Source organism: Nerophis lumbriciformis, linkage group LG16, assembly GCF_033978685.3.
Source record: "Nerophis lumbriciformis linkage group LG16, RoL_Nlum_v2.1, whole genome shotgun sequence".
NCBI lineage: Eukaryota > Metazoa > Chordata > Actinopteri > Syngnathiformes > Syngnathidae > Nerophis > Nerophis lumbriciformis.
Genome location: NC_084563.2, coordinates 19,808,080 through 19,823,189, shown reverse-complemented (window position 1 = coordinate 19,823,189; position 15,110 = coordinate 19,808,080). Strand labels below are relative to the sequence as shown.

Here is a 15,110-nt window from a genome sequence, read left to right as displayed (position 1 = left end):
TGTGCAAAAAATGACAAAGATCAACCAATAAATTGATTAATAAAATAAATGCAAACATCTGACAGGTTTAAAATAAAACAAATAATACAAGCAAATAAAGCAGAATAAAATACTTAAAACAAAAATGTCTCAAAGATAGCTCAGCTTGTTTTTAAAAGCCATTGTATAAAAATGTGTTTCAGAGCTGTTTTAGCATCAAATTAAGTTTGTTTGAGTAATAGTATAATAGTTTTTTGTAATGGGGTGGGGGCCTCCAAATAAAATTCTGCAAAACTACCATGGTACCCCCTCTTTTAATGAATGCGTCCTTGACACTCAGCATCAAAGGTTGGAATTGGGGGTTAAATCACCAAAAATTATTCCCGGGCGCGGCCACCGCTGCTGCTCACTGCTCATCTTACCTCCCAGGGGGGTGATCAAGGGTGATGGGCCAAATGCAGAGAGTAATTTCGCCACACCGAGTGTGTGTGTGTGACAATCATTGGTACTTTAAAAGGTCCGACAAAGACCAAATTGCACAAAAAACTGAATAATTTCTCCTATAGGAAATATTGTAAATATCGAACCGTTCCAGACACCCCAAAAATAACACTTTTAATAACAAATAGAAAACAATGTTATACATGAATTAATGAACATTCAGCATCACGTTTGTCTTTATTGAAGACGGCAATAAGTTCTCTCTTAAATTCAATGGTGTTTCTCACCTTTTTTAATCAAAGTGTTGGCACTCACAACTTTATTTGGCCCCAATGTGGCTTATTTGTAAGGCATTAGATTATTTGTTTGGGCACTCAATGATACGATAGTGTGTTGGGCACAACACACTATCGTATCACACTACTATTAATATTTATGTAACCAAATATTAACATTGCTGTATGTATACTTTTGACCCAGCAGAATTGCTCACATTTTCAGTAGACCTATAATAAATTCATAAGAACCAAACTTCATGAATGTTTTTTGTGACCAACAAGTATGTGCTCCAATCACTCTATCACTGAAAAATAAGAGTTGTAGAAATTATTGGAAACTCAAGATAGCCATGACATTATGTTCTTTACAAGTGTATGTAAACTTTAGACCACGATTGTATATTGTTTTTTTCTTTTGTTATATGCCGCCTACGGAAGCGACATTTTGGATCTGTCTGATTGGCTAAAATGGGCTTACAGTTCTAGGCCACAGCGCCCCTAGTAGGTTGGCATGCGTATGACACCCAGGGTATGCGTTCGCTTGGGGACAGAGTTTTTTTTTTAAATCCGCACATGTGGCTCGAGATCGTTTTAAAAAGTTCCCAAGTCATAAAAGTTCAAGTATGCAAATGCAGAATGCATTTTTAAAAAGTCACAAAGAATTGCGCATTTGAAGAGTGAAGGGCGGTCAGTAAGAATAACAATGGAGCTTAGGCACCATCTGCTGGGCAAGCTCTGGTATTACATCTGCAGAGACGGTGTTTAAAGAAAAAAAACATCTTAACGTCATGACAGTGATTTACATTTTTAATATTTAAAAAATACAGTCATAATATCGAAATGTGGAGTATGATAAGGAACACTGGAGTCTTGGAGGACATGTGGAAAAGGCATAAAACATCTAGAAGTAGTTATTTCATTGAAGCAAGACAGCAGCCACAATATTAGACACATTGTTGAATTAGTGTTCGGCTTAGAAACTGACGTTTCACAGCAGATCTATTTCATTCAAATAGATGTTTACTTTTAGGGGAGTCTGGACAGCCCCGTGTTGGGAGTGTGCAAGTGTACCTAATGTTGTGGCTGCTAAGTCCACATATACAAAAATAAAAGGACACGTTATGAGGACGTACATTATATATTTATACACATTAAAAACAAAAGTGAGAATCAATTAAAGTATCTATTTTTGTTCTCTGACTGATTCTGACTGGCGGTATGTTTAAGACTTTAAAAATTCGAGTAAATAAATACAAAAGGTAACTTAAAGCTGCCACATCGACACACATGGTGCATTCAGGCACTCCTTCCCGAGTGGGTAAAAACAATCCTCCGCACTACAATAACACCAAGCATTGTTATTTATTCTTTTTTTTTTTTTTTTTTTTTTTTTGCAGTATTTACACAAAGTAGGGCGCTTTATCTCGTTTTCTCCACCAGTGTCAATATTCACATACAATGACATACATTTTGACCCACACGATTGTTGCTTCTTTATCTGGACGGATTTTGCCTTTAAGAGTGCAGAAATCTGCAGCTCACCAACATAAATGACAACAAATATTTGTTGGCTGGATATTGTCATTCGTGAACATTTTATTTATATATGTAACACACCCTGAAAACATGGATTCCTTTTGTTTTTAAGTGGAATATTAACAAAAGAAATGAATCCGGTCTTAAATAGCAACTAATGACCTATCATATAGTGGCATGAGGTTTTGATCTGGATGGATTTTGCCGCCAAACGTACCACAGGTGGGAGTTTATTGCTGATTAACTTGTTGACGATGACACATTTGAAGGGAATAGTCATGACTGTGCATGACAGGCTGCAAAAGACGCCGCAGATGGCGATGCAGTCTACTATACGGGGCGGCGGTTGCTAAGTGCGAAGAGGGAGTGGCAGTTCCAATCATGCGGCGGCTTACGATTAATAAATCGAGACAGGGATTAAAAAGAGGCATTGTTTAAGAAAAAAAAACAACAACACAGCAAACATTGTCCTACGTATATCTATCATACTGTATCTCGTTCCTCTTTTAAACATAGTCCAAGAACAATGAATATAATTATGAGGCGTTTGTAGCACATTGCCTATACAGAGTCTATGCTACGAGTCGCTAATAAGGCTTTGAAATGTTTCCTTGCTTGTACTTTCCCGACAGAATCTAACACCCATGGAGAAGCGCACGTTACAGATAAATATTTGTACAAAAATGTCCAGTATTGAATGTTTTGTCAGGTCTTAAATAAAAAATAGTGCTTTCATTGCAAATACTCCGCATATGCTTATTGGGAGACCCGAACAGTGCATCCAGTGACCTCGTACTTCCGTCCCATCACCTTGCCCAGCCTCATCTTTAATATTTGGCACTTTGCGGGTTTCTCCGGGCGTCTGGCGTGGGTAACGGCGTCCGTTTCCTGAACGGGAGACCGCGGTTTGGGGTGATTGAGGATCACCACAGGCTGATCTGGGCCTGGGTTTGTCACCAGCTGGTCCGACTTGAGCGGCATCAGTTGGTTCTTGGTGCGGGGGCTGGGTGCGGATGTTGGGGTCTGGCATACGGACGCTACGGGTTTCGCCCGCGTCGACAGCTGGTCCGACTGGAGCGCCATCAGTTGGATCTCGGTGTGGACGCTTGGTGCGGACGTCGAGGGCTGGCATTCGGACACTACTGGTTTCAGCTGCGCCGCCAGCTGGTCCCACTTGAACACCAACAGTTGGTTCTTGGTACGGGGATTGGGCGTAGACATCGGGGGCTTGCATTCGGACGCTAGAGGTTTCAGCCGCGCCGCCAGTTGGTCCCACTTGAGCACCCTCAGTTGGTTCTCGGTGCGGACGCTTGGCGCTGACGTCGGGGGCTGGCATTCGGACGCAATGGGTTTCAGCCGCGCCGCCAGTTGATCCCATTTGAGCACCCTCAGTTGGTTCTCGGTGCGGACGCTTGGCGCTGACGTCGGGGGCTGGCATTCGGACGCAACGGGTTTCAGCCGCGCTGCCAGTTGGTCCCACTTGAGCACCCTCAGTTGGTTCTCGGTGCGGACGCTTGGCACGGACGTCGGGAGCTGGTATTCAGACACTACCGGTTTCGGCCGTGTGGTCAGCTGGTTCCACTTGAGCGCCATCGGTTGGTTGTTGGTGCGGACGCTGCATGCAGACGTCGGGGGCTTGCATTCGGACACTACGGGTGTCGCCAGCTGGTCCGACTTGAGCGCCATCAGTTGGATCTCGGTGCGGACGCTTGGTGCGGACGTCCGGGTTTTGCATTCGGACACTACAGGTTTCAGCTGCGTCATCAGCTGGTCTGACTGGAGCGGCATCAGTTGGTTGTCGGTGCGGACGCTGGGTGCGGACGTCAGGCGCTTGTATTTGGGCGCCCTGGTTTTCGGCCTTTTTCTGCTCTTTTTCCATGCGCCGTATTCGTCCACTCTTGTCAAAGCGACGGTCACGTATTTTGACAAGTTATACACAACAGCAGAGGACTTATTACAAACCAGCTCATCGTTTTCAGACTTCAAACACTTATTTTTGTCCATCTGCGTCATGCTGTCCTTCTCATGATTCGCTTCCTTTTTAATGTCATTCCGTGCCATGACAGGCTGGTGTTCCATTATTTTCTCATGCCGTTCCAGTTTGACAGGGACATGCGCCCGCTTCACTGGTAACCGATCCTGCGTGTCGGCAGCTGGTTTCAAACCCTCGATGTTGTGATGTTTGTCCATGACGATGCCCCGCAGAGCCATGACCATGGCGCCCTGAGTTTCCCCTGGTTGTTGGCTCAGCGAAAACACAGATGAGATGACCGGGAAGCTCTCGGGCTCCGGCGTCTTCTCCCTGGCGCCGACGCCCTGAGACCCAGCTGGTACGCCGGACTTCCGGCGAGAGGAATCCATGGGCGCTTTGACAGATGACGATTCATTGAGCAATCTTAGCAAAGTGGAGGGAACTTGGAAAGAGGACTTGGGAGAGGGTCTGTTCTTGCCGAGCTTGATCCTCAGAGGTGCCACTCGCACAGCTGCACCTGAAGGATCATTTGAAGAGGAGGAGCTCTGATTTTCCAGGTTAATACAATCTGGAGTCTTCCTGACTTTGGAAGAGGCTTTAACTTTGACAGACGTCAACATGTCTCGAACGGGACGTCCTGCCACGGCGGAAATAGTCTTGCGATGCTCTGGAAGACTTGTCATCCTTTCGTCAGTTTTTTGCTGAGAAACACGCAATTCAGTTTTTTCCGGCGGCACAAGGCAGGTCTTTCTTACGAAGATGACGCCATCAGATTTGGCTCCAGCGGAAACAGGTTTGTTCCACGCCGTCGGGCTCGCCGTCTTTTCTTTTGCAGGATAGTGGACAGTTTTGGAAACCTTGTTTGGGTAGTACTCCGATAGGTTGATGACTTCCTCCGACGTTCTCTTCATCGAGACTTGGTTGGAGACTATGCTTTTGGACGTGCTGACCGGGGTCATCGTTTCAAACGGCTTCTTGTTCACAAAGCACATCCCCGTATTTGTTATCTTCGTCGCATTCAGTTTGGATGCTACGGTCTTCCCCGCTGGGGGGTTTTGTTCAACTGCTGTCCTTGTGTCTGTCATGACTACCTCGTTGTCGTCTTGTTGAGAGACCAGCCTCAGTTTGAGCTCTTTAGACCCATTGACGGTTTTCACTTCGACAAGTTCCACCAGGCAGCCAGCAGGGATCGACACCTCCTCAGGGAGCGACACCGTCAAAGCCCTGTTGTGGTTAGGTAAATTATTTGAAATACCATTAGGGTGACTTAGGAGCTTTGTGTCTACTGTCCTAGAATTCGGCCCGCCTTGGTCCAGTCTGATGGCAGGCCTGGTGGGGAATGGCACGGCCACGCCGACCGGCTGAAATGTTGACGGTGGATTCATAGCCGTGCCGATCTTTGGGGGTCCTTGACTACTGCTCACGTTATGCACGCGCTCAATGTGCTTCACCATGCAGAGCTTCCTCACATAGCCAATGCCACAGTACGGGCAGGTGAACGTTTGCTTGAGATGTTGCTGCATGTGGGCGGTGAGTTCGTCCTGGCTCGACACGGATTTCTGGCAATAACTGCAGTACAGTTTCGCCGCCGTGTGCTCGAGCACGTGCTTCTTGAACAACTCCATGTCCGAGGCCATGAATCCGCACTTGTCGCAGCGTGCCATTTTAGGGGAGCTTGGTACGGGGACCACGTAGACGGGCGGTGCCATGCCGTACATCGAGGAGAGGAAGTTTTGATAGGCCACGGGCTTCATGCTGATGGGGTCACCTCACGGCAGCAGCAGCTCCACCCGCTTCCACGGTTTCACAGCACCGTCCGCATCCGTTTCTGCTTATCGGTGTCTGCTGGAGTGTGATCTTATATATTCAACAAGACAAGACAGAGACATGATGTTAAGGTATTTCTGTTGATTTGGCATCAATATAAGCCTAGCCCCTCCCCCTAGGTTTCTCATTCACTTTGGGTCTGCGGAAATGCATGCAACACCAACGACGTTTGCCAACAAAACCCCCGACGACTGCAATTACTCAAATACATTATAAATAAAAATGCATGGGTTAAAATTTTTGTCCTGCTTTTTTGCATACGTTTTCTCTGATTACAACGTGAAGGCCCGACCAATGAGGCTTCACCACGGCAAGAGGGGTCACAAAGACGACGCCCGATCTGGGGGGAAATTTGCCTACTAGTCAGGTAGATAAATGTCACGTACGTACCTCATGTATATTGTTGGACGAGCACCTTTGGAGAAAGTGTTGTATTACTGGATGATTTCACTACGCTTGTCTCCGCTGCAAATCAGCGGCTTTCGCCATTAGCTTCGGTTGGGATAGCTTGTTTGGATTCCTCCGGAAAACAAAAAAGTGCCTTCAGAATAAGGACATGCGCTATTTCATTAAGCAGTCAAACGTATTTAAACTGACGAGTCTTTCTAATTTATCCTTTTCCACACAGTTTTTTTACATAATAAACCGACTGTAAGAGTTTTAGCTGTGGGATAATGTAAGGTTTATAATATCTTTCGAGTCGGGTTTTACTTTGACAAAACCGGATGCATGCTTTTTGACTGTTTTTTTTAACGGCCGGACTGAGCGTACGGCGCGAAGCACAAGTGCTATTCTCTAGGTGATTATACGTAAAAACTACGTGTACATTTACATGGGAGATTTACGCTGGATTCTTACGGCTGTTTTGGCGAATGATTTAGCGTCCTGATTGGTTCATATACCGGAAGCACTACTTCCTGTTTTGTATTGTTTGTTTATCTTTTTTAATTTTTTAATTTTTTATTTTTTTTAATATAAACCTTTATTTATACATTTCAACATTTACAAACAGTTGAAAATAATAATCAAAGTAAGTACAAAAAAAGTACAAAACAGTACAAAAAGGGTACAAAACATATATATATATATATATATATATATATATATATATATATATATTTATATATATATATATATATATATATATATATATATATATATATATATATGCAGTGTTGGGTTAGTTACTGAAAAACAGTAACTAGTTATAGTTACTAGTTACTTCATTTCAAAAGTAACTCAGTTACTAACTCAGTTACTTACACCAAAAAGTAATGCGTTGTGAAAAGTAACTATTTAGTTACTTCTTTTTTTCTTCTTTTTTTTTAAAGCTCCAATTAATGCCCTTTTAGCCTTCATTTCAGTACTGTTATTGCACTGGAGAATAATACAATCTGTTGATCAACTTGACATACATTTGTATCACTGAACTCTGCTAAGCAATGTGGTCTACATACAACACACAAAGACAAAGATATGTTACAAAGGCCAATTTGTTTCTCGCCAGAACAAATTGACAAAACTATTTTAAATAGCTGCAACATAACATACATAAGTAACAAACAGCATAATAACAGCATAGCTGTAAACCAAGAAAGGCACACACTACATACACAAAGCCTAACCAGGCATTTTTTCCTCAAGAAATTCTGACACAAAATCATGTCTGAAGCCCAGAACACTCTACACATTTCCCCAGTTTTAGTTTAGAGATAAGGAACGATTGGCCTGGCCCACTAGGATCCCTCTTTATGTTTGTGAACTTTATAGTCTATACATTTAGAGTGATGCGTTTACAGCCACACAAAAAGTCGGACAATTCCAACACCACACATAAAGTGTAATTCCAGGTCGTTACTCTATGATTTACCAATCAAATGTGTGCCTATTATAGTGTCATTTATTAGGAATCTTAATTTATAAATATTAATCATTAAATGCTGTTAATATATTACATACTAATAAAAATATATTTTTTACAAACAGGAAGTTGCAGGAATGTACACATGATCCCCTGCTTACATCTCATTGTGCAACATGTGAATGTTTTAATGGGAACTAAATGCAATGTCTGAAAGAGGTACAAACTATTTCCAAAGCAGGACCTCCACCCAGACAAACAATACAAGTACACAGTTCATGAAAAACAATATTTGTTGTTATTGTCATTGTAAGTGGGCCTAAACACTTATGTTAAAAATGGAAATGACTGCTGTCATTTGATTATAATAATAAGAGAATGTTGTCTGTCTATCTGTGTTGGCCCTGCGATGGGTGGGGACTTTTCCAGGGTGTACGCTGCCTTCCGCCAGAATGCAGCTGAGATAGGCTCCAGCGACCCCGAAAGGGACAAGCGGTAGAAAATGGATGGATGGATGGAGATGGAACTTGTTATTTAGTCAGGTTTGGGACAGGTGTGCTGCTGGTGTAGCCACAGTTCTGATGTTGCTCACATGTGCTCCACTGAATGCTCAGGGAGTTTTTGCGTTTGCTCACACACATGAACAATTAGAGGGAACATTGATTGACAGAGTGTGTGTACCTTCAGTGCTGAAGTGGCATCAGAGTCTCTATCTCTCTTTACTAGCTTCGTCGAAGCATGTTGCTTATGTAGCTTGTTTCAGCAGATTTGAATTGCTGTTTTGGGCAGTAGATGGGATCTTTGATCCAAAGCACAATTTACATTTAACTAAAATGTTATTTTCTTTGTGCTCGACAAAAGAAAAGTCATGAAAATATCTCCATGTTAGCAAACTCGACTTCTGGCTCCGCCATGATCAGACACGCCCCCCTCTCCTCCCTCTCCTCCCTCACACTCACTCACACACAGAGCGCATGTCTCTCTCTCTTTTCCGGCTTGTGACGCAAGAAGAATCAGAACGATGACACAGCAGCGCTCCGATAAAACACACTTTATACTACATAAAAAGTAACGTAAAATAACGCAGTAACGCATCATGTAGTAACGGTAACTGAGTTACTGAATATAAAAAATAACGCGTTAGATTACTAGTTACCGCCGAAATTACCGGCGTTACAGTAGTGTTGGGACTAACGCGTTACAAAGTAACGCGTTAGTCCCAACACTGTATATATGTGTGTGTGTGTATATGTATGTGTATATGTATGTATGTATGTATGTATGTGTATATATATATATATATATATATAATAAACAAAGTGCAAAGCCATAGGCTCACTCAATCGCAGTAAATAACTTACATTTGGAACACAGCATCATCGTTTTCACAGCTTTTTGGTTGTATTGTTTATTTATCGGCGCACACATGTACTGTTTCCCTGACTTGTTTTGTATTCAAATACTACGCCTTGTCCGCGAAACCTGAATATTGAAGATGTTCATTTCTGTGATGAAAAATCCATCCCATCCATTTCCTAACGCTTATTCCCTTCGGGGTCGCGGGGGGCGCTGGAGCCTATCTCAGCTACAATCGGGCGGAAGGCGGGGTACACCCTGGACAAGTCGCCACCTCATCGCAGGGCGTGATGAAAAATGTTCCAACAAAATATATGAGGGCAGTTTTAGTGAAATAATATTTTCCGGGCACAGTTCATAGACAATATACCCTGAATGAGTTTACAAAAGTTGAGCTAAGGAAAATAAGGAAAATTAAAGAAATACAATTAAAAAAATTATAAATGGAATATACCCTTTAAATGATTTTTTGAAACTTAAATTTAACATGGAGGTTGATATATATGTGGAGCTGTAGAGGATGTCAATCATCTGTGTGTGGAATGTGAGAGTCTACATGTCTACATTGACTGAGAGACACGGGTGTGGAGATGTCCCTATTCTCTATAGAAGAGATCAAATTTGGTAATATTATAAACGACATGGAAATATTTGTCAACGTTATTATGCTCCAGGCAAAACATTTTCTACATAAATGTCGATTTACACTGGTACTCCTCAGGGCTGTATACTTTCCCCATGGCTCTTCTCCCTGTATACAAACTGCTGCACCTCTCGTCACCAGTCCGTAAAGCCGCCCACGTTTCTGGATGACACTACCCTCATCGGGCACATCTCGGATGACGATGAGTCCGCCTACAGGAGAGAGGTGGACCGGCTGGCGTCCTGGTGCAGCCTCAACAATCTGGAGCTGAACGCCCAGAAAACAGTGGAGATGATCATGGACTTCAGGAAAGTCACAGCCCCACCATCCCCCCTCACCCTGATTGACTCTCCCACCCCCGTCTCCATTGTGGACTCCTGCCGTTTCTTGGGGACAACCATCACCCAGGACCTCAAGTGGGAGCCGACCATCAGCTCCCTCATCAAGAAGGCCCAGCAGAGGATTTACTTCCTGCGGCAGCTGAGGAAACTTAAGGTGCCGACGGAGATGTTGGTGCAGTTTTACTCAGCCATCATCGAGTCCATCCTCACCTCCTCCATCACTGTGTGGTTCCCCGGCGCCACAGTCCAGGATAAGCATCGGCTGCAGCGCATCGTACGGGCTGCTGAGGTGATTGGCTGCAAGCTCCCATCCCTCCAGGACCTGTACTCCTCCAGGACCAGGAGCCGTGTGGGTTGGGTCACAGCTGACTCTTCTCACCCTGGACACAAACTATTCTCCCCTCTCCCCTCAGGCAGGAGACCACGGTCCATCCAGACCCACACCTCCCGCCACCTGAACAGTTTTTTTCCCCTCGGCCATCAGGCACATGAACAATAACAAGATCTGATAGCTCAGTTTCAGCTGTTTTTATTACCAAATCTGTGTTATATGTGTTTTATGTTGCACGATTGCACCAAGAAAAATTCGTAGTTTGTGAACCCGTTCTCAAACAATGGCAATAAAAACTATTCTGATTCTGATTTATGAAAGTAAGGCCTACATTTTGTAATTGGCTTAATGGTTTACAATTATCAATCAAATCTTGGAGAATGATTAAGAGTACAAAAGACCTTAAATTGATATCCTTGTTAAAAACATTTAAAGTGATTTAAAGGCCTACTGAAACCCACTACTACCGACCACGCAGTCTGATAGTTTATACATCAATGATGAAATCTTAACATTGCAACAAATGCCAATACGGCCGGGTTAGTTTACTAAAGTGCAATTTTAAATTTCGCACAAAATATCCTGCTGAAAACGTCTCAGTATGATGACGTCTGCGCGTGATGTCGCGGATTGTATAGGACATTTTGGGACAGCATGGTGGCCAACTATTAAGTCGTCTGTTTTCATCGCAAAATTCCACAGTATTCTGGACATCTGTGTTGGTGAATATTTTGCAATTTGTTCAATGAACAATGGAGACCGCAAAGAAGAAAGCTGTAGGTGGGAAGCGGTGTATTGCGGCGGATTGCAGCAACACAAACACAGCCGGTGTTTCATTGTTTACATTCCCGGAAGATGACAGTCAAGCTTTACCATTGGCCTCTGGAGAACTGGACAACAGAGACTCTTACCAGGAGGACTTTGAGTTGGATACGCAGACACGGTACCGTGAGTACGCATGCAGCTGCGGCTTCCAATCGCTTGCCCGTACGTGCGTGCCGCTATGTGCATGTCACGTACGTAACTTTGGGGACTTTGGGGAAATATATGTGCTGTATGAACTTTGGGGAGGTGAACGGTACTTTGGGCTGTGGGATTGAGTGTGTTGTGCAGGTGTTTGAGTTGTATTTGGCGGGTTATATGGACGGGAGGGGGGAGGTGTTTGTTATGCGGGATTAATTTGTGGCATATTAAATATAAGCCTGGTTGTGTTGTGGCTAATAGAGTATATATATGTCTTGTGTTTATTTACTGTTTTAGTCATTCCCAGCTGAATATCAGGTCCCACCCGCCTCTCACAGCATCTTCCCTATCTGAATCGCTCCCCCTGCCCTCTAGTCCTTCACTCTCACTTTCCTCATCCACGAATCTTTCATCTTCGCTCAAATTAACGGGTAAATTGTCGCTTTCTCGGTCCGAATCGCTCTCGCTGCTGGTGGCCATGATTGTAAACAATGTGCAGATGTGAGGAGCTCCACAACCTGTGACGTCACGCTACTCGTCTGCTACTTCCGGTACAGGCAAGGCTTTTTTATCAGCGACCAAAAGTTGCGAACTTTATCGTCGGTGTTCTCTACTAAATCCTTTCAGCAAAAATATGGCAATATCGCGAAATGATCAAGTATGACACATAGAATGGACCTGCTATCCCCGTTTAAATAAGAAAATCGCATTTCTGTAGGCCTTTAAGTAGCCCTTTTTGTCCTTTTTTTTCTTCCATATTTGTTAGTATTATTACTCACTGTATTTGCTTTTGTTTTCTTTCCTTGATGTTAAAAGTGCCTTGACTTTTGTGTGAATTATAAATGTATGTTAGTTGTTCACTAAAACAAAAAAAAACAAAAAAATGCTATTTTTTTTTTAATTTTATAAACCTTTATTTATAATAATATATTCCGGTGCGTCTCTCTAAACCGTCCGGGTAGGAACACAACACATACAAGCAATTCCTATTGCTACATAGGAGATGTACGCTGGATTCTTACGGCTGTTTTGGCGAATGATTTAGCGTTCTGATTGGTCGCGACCGTTGACAAACCGGAAGCACTACTTCCTGTTTCGTATTGTTTACTTATCGGCACACACGTGTACAGTTTCCCTTAAACACACCGTAAAATTGTGAATTGTTATCCAGTAGCTTGACAGAGCGAGGCACAAAATGGTGGAAAAATGCTACCCGTAAAGTCAAGCAGGTATCTTCAAGTTGTGTCCATTTCACTGCCACTACTACCCCCCAGGTATGTTTGGAGTTCATTTCCCATGATAAATAGTCTTAAAGCTTGATACGAGGGACACATTTGCCAAAAAAGTAGGTTGTTTGGGGTATTTAGTAAGTACTCTCGCTGTGGTTTTGACACCTGTTGTTAAAGTGGGCGCCATTGTGGGCACGTTTTCTAGGATTTGCCCGCCATTGTTGCATTTCATAATGACAGTGCAGCTTTTTTCAGCTGGACCCTCCCACCCGCGCGTCCGCTTCCTGGTTATGGCGCTATTACCCTGCCTAACTCGGACACCTTTCCCCTTCTTCTCGCCCGTCACCAGACGTCGAGCTTCCCCGTTTTTCCGGGCGTTCCGTCGCGGTATGGCAGCAACAACCAGAGCAGAGGTGACCCGGTTCGACTTCCTGGTGATCGGCGGCGGCTCCGGAGGTCTCGCCGGGGCGCGGAGGGCGGCGGAGCTGGGCGCCACCGCTGCCGTGATCGAGAGTCACAAACTCGGAGGTACCTGCGTGAGTAGCCATTCAAACACCTGACACCTGGAACCTCCGCTCCGGTAGACCGTAAAAGTATGTAAAAGACCAGCAGGAAGACCTGGAGAGAGTGTCAGGCTGGGTAAATGATAGTAAACTTGTTGTGAATATTGACAAAAACAAAAAGCATTCTTGTTGTATCCAGGCATATGCTTGTTGATGACCCACAGCTTCATATTTCAATGTCAGACATACCTATTGAGCAGGTTAAAAAAGCAAAACTGCTTGGTGTGCTATTAGACAGTCAACTGTTATGGTCCGATCATAGTGATGGTATTTCAATGAAAATGGAAAGAGGTTTAGCCATGGTCAGGAAGTGCTCCACCTTCTTGACATCCTCAACAATGGGTCACTTGGTTTTCTGTCATCTTCATTACTGTCCTATAATATGGTCCGCTACGACTAAGTCTGACCTGAACAAACTGCAACTTGTTCAGAACAGAGCGGCTAGACTGGTACTTAAATGTTCTTTGCGCACTAATATTTCATTTATGCATTCACGCCTGTCCTGGTTGTCTGTTGAACAAAAGATGCATTGTAGTCTCCTTATGTTCTTTAGAACTATCATTTTAGATCAATCGCCAGATTACTTTTACAAACAGTTTTTAAAATCAGATAACACACATATTCATGACACTAGGAATGCCAGCAATGACTATTTGGCACTTCCTGCTCCCAGGACCAATCTCCTCAAACATACAGTCATGTATAGATGTACATCATTCTGGAATGGGTTGCCATCTCACATTAATCTCTCACAAAGTAAATTGTCATTCAAGACAGCTTTGAAGATACACCTATTGCAGCTGCCCACAGACGTGAATTTTTAATACTGGTTTTAACTAGCTTTTTATCTTATGTTGTATTTTTCCATTGTATAATGTCTGGTAATGCATGTATTCTTTGTATTTTAATTTTGTATGCTCCTATATGGACCCCAGGAAGACTAGCAGTCGCCTTGGCGTCAGCTAATGGGGGATCCATTCAGTAAACAATAAGACCTCCATCTTGTCCTCTTCTGCTCCAGTGTACACATAAGCGTGCCTAAGGGCTACTGTAGCTTGTTAAGAGTTAAAGTTAAAAAAACGATGATTGTCACACACACACACTAGGTGTGGCAAAATTATTCTCTGCATTTGACCCATCACCCTTGATCAGCCCCTGGGAGGTGAGGGGAGCAGTGAGCAGCAGCAGTGGCCGCACCCGGGAATCATTTTTGGTGATTTAACACCCAATTCCAACCCTTGATTCTGAGTGCCAAGCAGGGAGGTAATGGGTCCCATTTTTATAGTCTTTGGTATGACTCAGCAGGGGTTTGAACTCACAACCTACCGATCTCAGGGCGGACACTCTTGATTGATTGATTGAAACTTTTATTAGTAGGTTGCACAGTACAGTACATATTCCATACAATTGACCACTAAATGGTAACACCCGAATACGTTTTTCAACTTGTTTAAGTCGGGGTCCACGTAAATCAATTCATGGTACAAATATATCCTATCAGCATAATACAGTCATCACACAAGTTAATCATCAGAGTATATACATTGAATTATTTACAATTCGGGGAGTGGGATGAGGAGGGTTTGGTTGATATCAGCACTTCAGTCATCAACAATTGCATCATCAGAGAAATGGGCATTGAAACAGTGTAGGTCTGACTTGGTAGGATATGTACAGCAAGCAGAGAACATAGTGAGTCCAGATAGCATAAGAACAAGTATATACATTAGAAATACATTTGATTATTTACATTTGGTTATTTACAATCCGGGGATGTGGAAGGGGGAGGG

General features: G+C 43.4%; 2 protein-coding genes across 7 annotated transcripts in view; one reads left to right on the top strand and one right to left on the bottom strand.

Moving 5' to 3' along the window:
• The window catches only part of gsr (glutathione reductase), a 74,706-nt gene that overhangs the window by 32,057 nt on the left and 27,539 nt on the right, over window positions 1–15,110 (top strand). For 4 of the 6 annotated variants that reach the window (XM_061976756.1, XM_061976754.2, XM_061976753.1 and 1 more), the window contains one exon: window positions 13,107–13,293. In XM_061976756.1, coding sequence (XP_061832740.1) covers window positions 13,147–13,293 — 147 coding nt within the window. In that variant the 5' untranslated portion in view covers window positions 13,107–13,146. Of the gene's footprint in view, window positions 1–12,571; window positions 12,803–13,106; window positions 13,294–15,110 lie in introns of those variants that run through there. The other 2 variants (XM_061976755.1, XM_072914889.1) reach the window with 2 other exon arrangements.
• Window positions 1,942–6,688, bottom strand: znf518b (zinc finger protein 518B). The gene is made up of 2 exons (XM_061976751.1): window positions 6,424–6,688; window positions 1,942–6,063 (listed from the first exon to the last, which is right to left on the bottom strand). The coding sequence occupies exon 2, from the start codon at window positions 5,958–5,960 to the stop codon at window positions 2,991–2,993; it is 2,970 nt and encodes a 989-aa protein (XP_061832735.1). The 5' UTR covers window positions 5,961–6,063; window positions 6,424–6,688; the 3' UTR covers window positions 1,942–2,990.